The 11,049-nt window shown below is 48.8% G+C and overlaps 1 protein-coding gene across 1 annotated transcript in view; it reads right to left on the reverse strand.

Annotated features, from left to right (window-relative positions):
- SVOPL (SVOP like) overlaps positions 1–11,049 on the reverse strand; it is a 21,783-nt gene that overhangs the window by 5,862 nt on the left and 4,872 nt on the right. The window contains exons 3-11 of the mRNA XM_026863873.1: positions 10,242–10,328; positions 9,060–9,151; positions 7,904–8,002; positions 7,380–7,451; positions 7,151–7,275; positions 5,631–5,694; positions 4,049–4,174; positions 2,506–2,634; positions 826–899 (exon numbers count right to left, since the gene is read on the reverse strand). Of these exons, the coding sequence (XP_026719674.1) occupies positions 826–899; positions 2,506–2,634; positions 4,049–4,174; positions 5,631–5,694; positions 7,151–7,275; positions 7,380–7,451; positions 7,904–8,002; positions 9,060–9,151; positions 10,242–10,328 (868 nt within the window). The remainder of the gene's footprint in view (positions 1–825; positions 900–2,505; positions 2,635–4,048; positions 4,175–5,630; positions 5,695–7,150; positions 7,276–7,379; positions 7,452–7,903; positions 8,003–9,059; positions 9,152–10,241; positions 10,329–11,049) is intronic.

Below are 11,049 nucleotides of genomic sequence, written 5' to 3' on the forward strand. Positions count from 1 at the left end.
GGGGGGGGGGAGGGATGCAAACCCAAGAATACAACAGCGACTCCTGGGACAAATAGGAAATAAAGAAGGATTAAAAAACAAAAACAACTATATTTCATAACACTCATACAAATTGAGGGGGAAAACAAAAAACATAAAAAAATTCAAGGCCTGACTTAGCAACATTTCAGGTCAATGAGTTCCCATGGACCCATTATTTATACATTTCTATTCCAGACAGCAAAGTCAATGAAACGTATATTACCCTTGCATAAAGCTACTGGGAACACTGCATGTGAAAACTGTCTCTCTTCAGGCTTAATTTTCCCTGGCCAGTGGCACGGGTAACTATTAATGAGTTTCTGTTGTCACCCTAGTTCACTCCTCTTACATTGGCTGGCCTGCAAAGGTGGTGCTTTTGTCCCACTCTCAGGAAGAAAAAAATTACACCGAGAAGGGAAGTGGAGCCGCAGGCACATTGCCGGTGCACCAGTGGGCAGGTGTGGGCTTCTGCTGCAGCTCGTGCCTGGCTCCCACCCCACCTCCTCTGAGCCACCCTGGCCTGAGGAAGGACTCATGGCACCCTGCACCATCCTGGATGTCCAGTCTTTTTCTGCTTATGTTAACACCAACCAACACAGGGTGTCTGAGGCACAGTCTGAGATCAGCACGAGCCTACAGTAACTCATGCCCACATACTGCCCCTCCAGCTGCCAAGGATCTGCAGCCACAGCCTGAGGCAGAAGTGATGCCTTGTAATGGCAAAGTCAACAGGAGACTTCTGTTCCCTGCACACTGAGAGAATGAGCTGATAAGCAAGAGAAAAAAAAAAAAATATTTTTTTACCATATGATCCATATCTGCAAAGTGGTTCTGAGGTATTTGGGGTGTATAAGGTCCTTGAACCTGCCTCTCCTTTCCTGCAAATCATTGATAGAAATAGTTTTTTAAAAGGTGTCTTTTATACATGGGCAAGTGTTATGTGGCAGCCCCTGGCACCCCAGGGCCCCCTGCCCTTACCCCAAGCTGACAGATGGTGCAGCACAGCACCCAAACAGTCCTCTAGAAAGAAAAGCCCCTCTTCCCAAAGGAGAACGTGCTTCAAAAGATGGAGGGGAGGAGACAAGAACACCATGAGCACTCCTGGCCCCCACAGAACATTCCCAGCTCCTGGGAGTCTGGCCCCAGCATGACCATCATGGTGCCAAAGGGGGACTTGGTTGCTGCTGAGGATCAGCACTGACGGTGCTGCTGGCAGCTCCTGTTGCCCCATGTGGCAGGGAAGGGGCCCAGTGTCTGCTGCTCTGCCTGTGAAGCGAGTTTGTGGCCACATGCATCTTGCTGGGAGGCCTCAAACACCAGTGAGCCAAGAGACAAGCAGGCACCGGGGGGCCCTGCCTGCCCGGCTGCTCCCCAAGAGCCAGCAGCTACCCCAGCATCCCACCACCAAGGGGAGATGAGTTTGGATTGCCTTTATTTTCCTCACCACTGGTTAAGCCTGAGAGGGTGCACAACTAACAAAAACCCTTTCCACAGACAATGTGGGTCCATTACATAAATTCAATTAAACTACAGGGAAGCTTTAATCTTAATTAAGCCCAATAAAATAGCACCATCTTGCATTAATTGCTAAGGACAATGGCTGGTGCCTGTGGGAATAAGCAACAAAGGGGTCTGGGAAAGAGACTTAAAAGAGCTGGATAATAATTTTGAGGCCCTGGACAATGGTTTTGTTCAACCTTCCTCTCTTGGGGGTCAAAGGAGCCACCTGAATAAGTCCTCCCACCCCGCAGCCAGCAGGGTCCAGTGGGGTTAAGGGGGAGCAGTCTGGGAGGCCCCTGGCCCCCAGCTCCTCTCCTGCCCCATCCACAACACTCACACATGTTTTGGGGCCTTTTGATCCAGCAGTGATCAACTCCTGAGTTGTGGGGTGCTCAGCTGCTTACAGGTGGAAATGGTGGTAGCTGTGAAATGGCCTCTCCTGCTTTGACCCTCTTCTGCTGGTCTGTGACTCCACACTGAGGGATCTGGGGTGGTGGGACCCAGTGGACAAGGCCAGTCAGGGGCTGGGAGAAGCCTCTGGGAGCGGTGGGTTGACCTCATGGCAGGGACCTTCCAGTCTGACCAGCAACAGCCCTGAGAGGGACCCTGTGGGGCAGGTCTCATGGTACAGGGAACATTCCTGGGGGATGGATGGGCAATAAGGAAGAACATGCTTTTGCTGGGAGCCATTTTTGTGGCAAAGGGAGCAAATCTTTTCTCAGCACAATATTTTTCTGAGCAAAACAAAGAATACAAAAAAAAGCAGAAAACTCAATTCTATTCTGAGGGCCAAAATTACTGTTTTTCCAAAAGAAAAATAACATCTTCATCATCACATTCAATAGTTGTTTGGAAAGAAACCAGGTGAGGAGGGGAAGAAAGACAGAGTGAGACGTGCTTGGCAGTCCTTCTCCCTCCCTGAACCCGAGATACTGCAGCCCTGCCGGGGTGGAGGGGCTGGGCAGCACCACGGGCTTGGCTTACCTTGGCGGGCTCCCTCAGCACCCCCTCAGGCATCACCGCCCCATTGATTTTGGCTATCCTCTGCAGCGTGGCCAGCGCAGCCGCTATGTTTCCTGTGGACATGTTGTACCGTGCTGACTCTGGGATGAACTGAAAGCAGAGCAGCATCAGAAAGCCTTTCTGCACGTCTCTGTCCATGCAACCCTACTCACAACTTCCCATTGAGACCAGCAGCGCAGCCGAGTTAGCACAGAGCACTGGTGAACTGGAGCAGCCTTTTGCCTGTCCTCCTCCTCAACCATGCCCTGGGGCACCCCTACATGCCCCAGCTCTCCATACCCCATGTTGAGGGGCTCACCCTTCCCAACAAATCCATTTCTTTGTCCAGGACCCAGTGGTCTGCTACTGAGCTGTCTGTGGCAAGCACTCATGAGAGGTGGAAGCCAAAGACACAGGTTTAACAAAAATAACCCTTAACTGAAATTCTAAAATGGGATGAGGTACATGTCTCTTAAGTAGAAGTCTTGGAGGCCTCAGCAAGACCATTAAAAAAAAAAAAAAAAGGAAGACATGGATGAAATTTAGGAGCAAACTCACTCTTCACTAGCATTTGCAATGTCCACCCACGAGTGTGACCCCACTCGTGCTCTTTCCAAAATAAAATACCTTTTTATTAAATGATAGCTCTCCTAAATTATAAACAATTACAGCTGTATCACTGAAATACGAATTAAAGACTCCTCCTTTTTTAAAGGTATGTATGCTGACTGTGTCTTTTGTTCTTCTGGACTAAAACCTTTTGTTATCCTTTTTTTTTTCTGACAAAAATAATCAGGGAAAACAAACATCAGAGTTATACAAGTGGATGGCCAAAATGACCTTGCATTTGACTGCCCAGGTAGCACCTCAGATGGACTTGTTCATTCATTCAGCTGCAGGAAGGGCTTTCACATCTGCACGGCTTGCACTGGCCACAGCTTAGCATTACAGTGCCCATGAGCACTGTAAGTAGGGATTTTCCACATCACTCCCCACAAGTAAGTTGGTCCTCATGTCTGAGACTGATATTTCTGGAGCATTAGTAAACCTGGGGAAGCCACCATTAATTCTGACACCCATTTGCTCTATGAACACTTTGCTCATGCTTCTTTCCTCAGCCCTAGCAAATCCCAAAGACTAAAGAGGGTGCCCTCTGGCCAGCACTAGACTGAAGATACTACTTGTGATTTTTTGCATACCCTGCGTAACCTGTCTTCCATCACCATGGTCCCCAAGTACCACTGGCAGCCTGGACACTGAAGCCTGGGGTGGGTAGGGCAGGGCAGCAAAGCAAAGCAAAGCCAAGCCATCTCCCACAAGGTTACGTATTCCCAGCAGCTGGTCCGCAGACCCTCAGGCCATCAGAACCTTCCCAAGTCCCCCAGGTGACAGGGCTGCAGTGGTGAAAGTAGGACACAAGGACATCCCCAGCCTCGTGGCTGGTGGGAGGGTGATGCCTGTTGGTGCCTGGGAAGATGCCAGGATGGTGGTGGTGCAGCAGAGTGGGGAGAGGGGCTTCTCCTACCTTGAACACCAGAATGAGAAGGATGCCGGGAATGGAGGCAATTCTGATCAGCCACCGCCAGCCGATGGTTGGGTTCACCACTGATGCCAGGCCAATGATTAACAAGGATCCTGCCAACCAAAACACCTTTCCAAAGAAAATGAAGAGGTTAAAACACAAATACATGACAACAATTTGTTTCTTTTCTTCTGGTCTGGTTCCATGGATAGGTGGGGATCTGTTCTGGAGAGTGCTGTGGTTCAAACCGAGACATCCTGCAGCTGTCTGAGAAACTGAGCTTGGGTTGAAGGACAGAGGGAAAGAAAGATGAGGATTTTGGGAGGGATGACTGAAGATAGTCTTAATCAGCTCCAGATGAAAACAGATAACTTGCTGTGGCTACCATTGTACTTAAAGCCATGTCTTTTGCCTTCCAGTCATTTCTCTGCTAACACTCATGCCCCTGAATTTTCCTCTTGTCTAAATTTCTGCAGGGAAGCAGCAAATTTACAAGCACCAAAGGCAAAACCAGGCCAGATTTCCACTGCTGGAAATTAGTTGGTCTCCAGTGGACTAATGCCAAGTTATACCAATGGAGAATCTGGCCACTGATCTGCAAGAACACCCCTCCCCAAAGTTCACTTGTTACCATGAGGAGACGTGTCCCTTTCCAGGGGACCACCCAAGGGAGCTTGGCCAACACAAAACACAAACAAATACATAAAAGCCACAGCAAGTTCATGAGTAATCTGCAGGCAGAAATAACAAATTTTGGGGGAGAAGTACAAGATTGTTCTTTTTTATAAACCTTTGTGTTTCTTATGACACTTTGGTAATGAAGCCCTAGGATCAAACAGGCAGTAATGAAAAGCAAATTGTCCCTGCCACCAAGACCATATACAAACACTTCTGGTTCTACAGTCAGATTAATTCATGTGCTTAATGACACCTCTTGCAGATCATTTGCACATGCAGCAAGTGCCCACTGCAGAAATCTAGAGTAAGCAACAACCCCAGTCATGCTTGCTGTGGTCTTTGCCCAGCGAGTGGCCACAACTCTCCCAGCACATCCCAGGGCTAATTTGGGACTATCTATGCTAGTCCTATCCTGTGCCATACCTAAGCAGGGACAGGGAGAGGCACAGATTAGGACCTCATCTGAGAATCACCTTATTAATAAACTGTTATTAAACAAGTCAAAAGAGAGGAAGGATGAGCCCAGGCCTGAAAGGGGCCAGTGGTGCCACCAGCCGCAGAGCTTGCCAGAAAGCCCCTTGGCACTGGTCCCATTAGAGCAGGCAGCATGGTTATAGATAGGGCAACTGAGATGCTGGCTGTCATCACTCATGTCCCCATGCAATGTTTGGGGCATCCAATTATTTGAGAAGAAATTGCCTCTCTTCTGCAGGCAGCTGTCTGTGTACATCTTTAATAACACAGACAGCACACTCCAGGGCACAGGAGGCAGCAGGCACTCACTTGGACCAAGATAAATGTGAATACTCTGGGAGAAAGGCTGACATGCTGGACACCCGGCTTCCAGCAGCAGGGCAAATCTCCCAGGACTCAGGGCTAGAAGAAACAGTAAAGTGATTATTCTTACCTGAGATAAGGGCAGCATGTATCCTCGGTATTTGATGGGCAAAAATTCTGTTTTTATGATAAGCCTAGTGAAAAAGGGGAAAAAATACAGAAATACATCAGCAATAAGAATTTCTATACTAATCAAGTAGAGTTCAGCTCAGCTAAGTCACTGCTGGATGTTGCTGCTTGTAGGTAGTCAGAGTACCATCCTTCTCCCACCACTGAGCACCCAGAGACAGGGGATCCCTACTCAATATGCCTTCCACTTGGACAGGCACCAAATTACATGCAGGGGCATGAATCCTCTCCAGGCCATGGCTGTAGGATACAGGCGGGTAAACATTGCAGTCTGTGCATCAGGAAACCTATGGGAAGGTCCTGTGGGGTGACTGAGAAGTCAGCAGAGGCACAGAGTATGTTCGTAGAAATGAACAATCTTTAGTGAATAATTTTTTTTCATTAAATAAAGAAAACGGTCTGTTCCACTTTTTATCAAAGGGAGGGTCTGGCACTGGCAACTCTCAAGCTCACAGGTGTGAATTGTGCTTCCTTGGCTGGAAAGAGAGAGGGGTGGAGAGAGACCCATTTGGCTCCTTCTGTCTCAGCTATTGAAGTGTTTTATAAAACATGAAATTTCCCTTCATCCTCAGGCTCATTAGCAGCCTCCATGGCCAGAGATCAGGAGCCCTCCTGTGAGGGAGGCAGTGCCAGGAGCTCGGTGGATGCACAGCCCAGGCGCAGGGTGCCTTCTCCTCCCAAAAGCACCTATCTCCCTCCTGTCCTTCACTTAGGCAAAGGGCTCTTGGGTCAACAGGACCAGTTTTGGGCTTTCCTGCATGGACAGCAAACAGACTTCAAGGAACCAGAGAAGATGCTGAAATGTTGTATTTGTTTTCCTGAGAGAGTTGAAAGAAATAATTTATTTTGCCAGGCTCCTAGTGAAGTGGTTGTTACTATTGTGACTTTCTCCTCTCTTCCTTCACATTCCCCTTTCCACCCCAACAGAGTAAAAAATGGGAACTTTTTACATCAGTTCAAGAATTTGCTACTTAAGCAGAATTGTTGTGACTTTTTTAGGAGGAAGTAGCCTCTGCTCATCTGTTACCTGTCTAATTGTTTTTATAATATATGTGCTTAATAATCCCTGTCACTGGCTTTACACAAACCAGCTGCCCCCTCTATTCCTGGACTTGGGAGTCCCTGAGACTGCAATTTATGTGCATCGACTGGGATCCAGAGAAATTACAGAACAGCATTTGGTTTTAAGGCGATGTGGGAATTTGCTCTCCTTTCCATTTCCAGCCCCTGCAGAGGCCCCTTCCCCGCCGTCTCCTCCAGGTCACAGCACAGCCATGGCTTATCAGGCTCAGTGCAGGGGAAACCAGGCACTCCACAAGGTCAGCCAAAATGTCTTGAAGGGTTTTTCTCACTGTAAACCCAGGAACTCAACCCCCTTGGGTCCGTGGGTGCCTTTGCTGATGTCCCTGTGAAAGCTGGCTTGTCACTGCCCAAGCCACGAGGCATGAGGCACAGCCTTACCCTTGTGCATGGCCCGACACGCCACCTCCTACCATGGCCCGCAGGAACACGAACCAGATGTAGGATGGGGCAAACGAGGTCAGCAGGGAGAAATAGGCTGCCCAGAGGAACGAGAGCAGCAGAATCTGCAAAAGGGGAAAAAATACAGTCATCAAACCACAGGCTCAACCAGGTGCATGGCTCCTGTGGGGCTCAGGAAAAGGACGCACAGCCCCCAGCGCTCACTCACCTTCCAGCGGCCGTACCTGTCAGCCAGGAGCCCGAGCACTATGCTGAAGACCATGTAGCCAAAAAACACCATCTAAGGGGAATTGAAACACAGCTGTGGAGGGCCCACTCCCGGCAGCACTGGGCATCTCTGCTCTTGAAACTCTGGGTTAGCTGAGCACTTTCTGAGCAGCAGGATGAATGGCAGTGCCCAGAACCATGAGCGAGATGGCTTTCACGGGCTCACTTCCTCCATGTAGGCACTCACTGCTTCAACCCTCAAAACTCAGGGCTTGAAGGCAAGGACTTAAAAATAAGAATATAAAGTACAGCCTTGATTTGGCATTACAGCTCTGGGCATGGACATGTGCTCATGTCAGCTCACTTTCTGGTTTTCTACAGTTGTGGTACTGGTTTTGCCCCTCAGATGATTCCCTAGGAGTTTATCTGGTCCACTGGAAAATGTACTTTACAAAGCCTGGGGCAGTGCCCCTGACAATGACCACATGGTGGATGACCTGTGTGAGGGCAACACAAGTCACTCACCGTTGTCACTAAAGCCACCTGCCAATCTTGAAGCTGCCACTCGCATCGGATGAGAGGGGACACAACGGCTATTAGCATGATCTCCATGGCTTCAGTCACCTTTGGGAATGAGTGTGCACATTAGCAAGAAGGAAAGCCACAAGAAACCCACTGGGGAAAATCCCTCAGTCCTACCAAGCCTGCAGCCATGACAGTCCCACCATGTCAAAACAGCCCTGTGAAGCCATGGCACCTCCAGAGTGGTCTGAGCCCTGTGCATGATCTGGAAGATGTGGACACTTGGAAACAGGGGGAGGAGGGGAGAAAGGTGCACCTAGAAAGCAGGTATCTAAGTACATTGTGTATCTAGGAAGGCTGGAAAGACTCATCCTTTGTAGAGGACACTCTTAACCAGCTGTGCTAGTGGAAGGTCTTCAACTATCTCTGGAAACCAAGCTGCTTGGTTAGGTACCCTGCTGTGATTTTGGACATCTAACACAAAGACAACATCTTAAAACTGTTTATGATTAAAAATTTCATTGCTCCATTGGCTGTTTGCCCCAGCAGCTGGCTTCAGTTAAGAAATGAGCCTATTGTTTACACATAGAGGTGTATAAACAGCTGCAGTGATCCTCAAGGATATGTCCCCATCTCATCTTTACCCCAGCCTGCCCTCAGGCTTTTGCCCCAGTTCCCAAACCAGATACACCATTAACACAAGATCTGGCCAGTTAGGAAGTTTTATATAGCCAAGGGTGAGAGGAGGGTAGCCCTCCCGTGCCAGATTGCACAGGCTTTGTATTCCCTGGGGATGGCATGAAAAATGCAGTCGGGAGGCTGAACTAACCCTCAGGCAGTATAGAAGATGTGAGCTGTCAGTGCTGCCTGGTGGGATGGTGCTCCAGGGCAGGGGCCAGGCCAGGATGCTCTGGGACAACCTGCTTGGCTGTGCCCTGAAATAGGCCTGATATCAGTTGTAGCCAATATTGATTTTGGCCAAAGATGACAACAGCAGAAACTGTGCTTGAGAAGGTATGAGTGAAAAAAAATGGGCTGGAATATATGCCCATGGTGCTTATGGTTGTTATTGCACAGTAATAAGGAAAATGAGAGGAGCTTTTTTTCAGGCCATGGCCAATTGATTCAGGCCATTTTTCAGATGGCTGCAGACACCTACCCCAGTGCTGCCCATAATGAGGAACAGCATGATGTGGAACCTCCCAAACCCAATGGCTTCCACAGCTTCTTCCACTGTAAATGTCTTCAGCCCTGAACAACAAATGGAAGGAAAACAGAAACAAAAAACACATCAGCGGTCAAATTGTACCTCCTCCTTATGAAATGTCAGTGGTTTTCATGCTACTGTGGGGACTCACCAGGAAAAAAGGCTGGAAACATCTACCAGTTGTGTGTCCACTGACCAGCCCCCCTGGGCACGCTGGTGGCCGGGCACGTAAAGGGTTTGCTGAAACAGCAGCCAGTGGGGCAGAGGGCAGGTTGAACATGGAGGAAGGACAGCCTTTTACTGAGTTACCCCAGCTGCTTCAGAAACCCATGGTTGGGACTGTGTCTGGGCAATAGTCTACTCTCTTCCCCTGCCCAAACTGCTGTGAGGCACCCCCAGGCCTGCTCTCAGCATGGGCAATGTGAGCTGGGGGCTGCTCCAGGTCTGAGCCCCGCAGGACAAGCACAGCCAGGGACTCGGGGCTCAGTTTCATCTCCTAAGCCTTTATTCCTGACTTTTTCGCCCTTTTCAGGAGCAAGGAAGGCATCTCAAGATAAGGGCCAGGATGGCTTTATAAACAGACCTGGCAGAAAGCTTTCAGTATATGTATACTTGTAATATACTTTTAAGCTCTTATTTAGGTAAAGTCAGAGCTGCATAAATTTTTCTGTCAGGCCATTTATCTCCCCACTAAGTTATCTCAAACCCATCAACATTTCCTCTGAAATGGAACAGAATTTACTGCAAAATTTGAGGATAATTTTTTTCTTTCAGATGCAGAACTTTTTGTTTTACCTTTTTCTACGTTTTCTTTCACTTTAAAATGCTTTTGAAATTGAATATTAAAAAAAAAAAAAAAATTAAAACATCCACAATGGAAGAATCCTTGAATTACAGGTATAATAAAATGTTTACAAAAGTGGAGGCCTAAGAAAAACCAAGCCAGCCATCGACTGCCATTGTAGGTAGCAGTCACTACTCTAGTAGCTGTGGTGGGAGAGAATCAGTATGAAGCTGATCGTTGTGGCTCCATGGATAGAGGTTTTGGGCAGCTGGATTGACAATCCTGGGGACTATCCCTCTTCTCTGGCTAAATGAGGACCCAAATTTCTAGTCCTGACAACACAAACCCACCTTTTGGGGGTTCTTGTCTCTCTGTGTGTATTTCTTCCAAGCCGATAGCATTTTCTGTCTCTTTTGGTGCAGTGGCCATCTCAGCTCCTGCTGGGGTCCACAGTCACTGTCAGGCAAGGCCAGGATTTAACTGTGAAACCTCTGGACAGTCACAAAGCCATCTGAGCAATAAACCAGTAAAGCAGCATCCCGTGATGGAGCAAAAACATTCAGATATGCTCGAACATGGGCTTGTTTCAGGCAGCTGCTGGGAGATGTTCTTTCCCATAGTGTTTTTTTGCGAGAAAATACATAGAAATTTCACAAAATAAGTTAGTTGAACAGACAGAGATCAGGCAACACACTGCAGTGGCTGTTTTTATGGAAAGCCCAGGGGCTGCCTTAGGGAAGACTGGAGACCTGCTAACACAAGAGAGCATGTGACAACTCCCCCAGCTCAGAGGTGAGTGAAATGCAGAGGCAGTCAGAAGATGCTGAATCTCCAAGAGCCAAGACAAGACACGACCAACAGCAGGTTGCCCCTGCTGGAGGCAGAAATTGCTACCCTCTGGGAGCTGGGGCTGAGTGGGCAGTAAAGGTGCTGCACTGTAATTGCTCGGCTTTATGGGAGCGCCCACTGAACAGAGCCCGTGGGTAGGAACCACCTTGCTAGGGGCAGGGTGGCCCTGCTCCCTGCCTAACCCCGGCTGTGCTGGGATGGCGTGGCTGGTGAGAGACAAGCATTGAACCCCTCCGCACCGGGCCTGCATCGTGCCAGCACAGTGCTTCCTGCTGCAAACCTGATCCTCTGCCTCACACCCCCCCACAC

Source organism: Athene cunicularia (genome assembly GCF_003259725.1).
Source record: "Athene cunicularia isolate RWA chromosome 1 unlocalized genomic scaffold, athCun1 chr1_part2, whole genome shotgun sequence".
Classification (NCBI taxonomy): domain Eukaryota; kingdom Metazoa; phylum Chordata; class Aves; order Strigiformes; family Strigidae; genus Athene; species Athene cunicularia.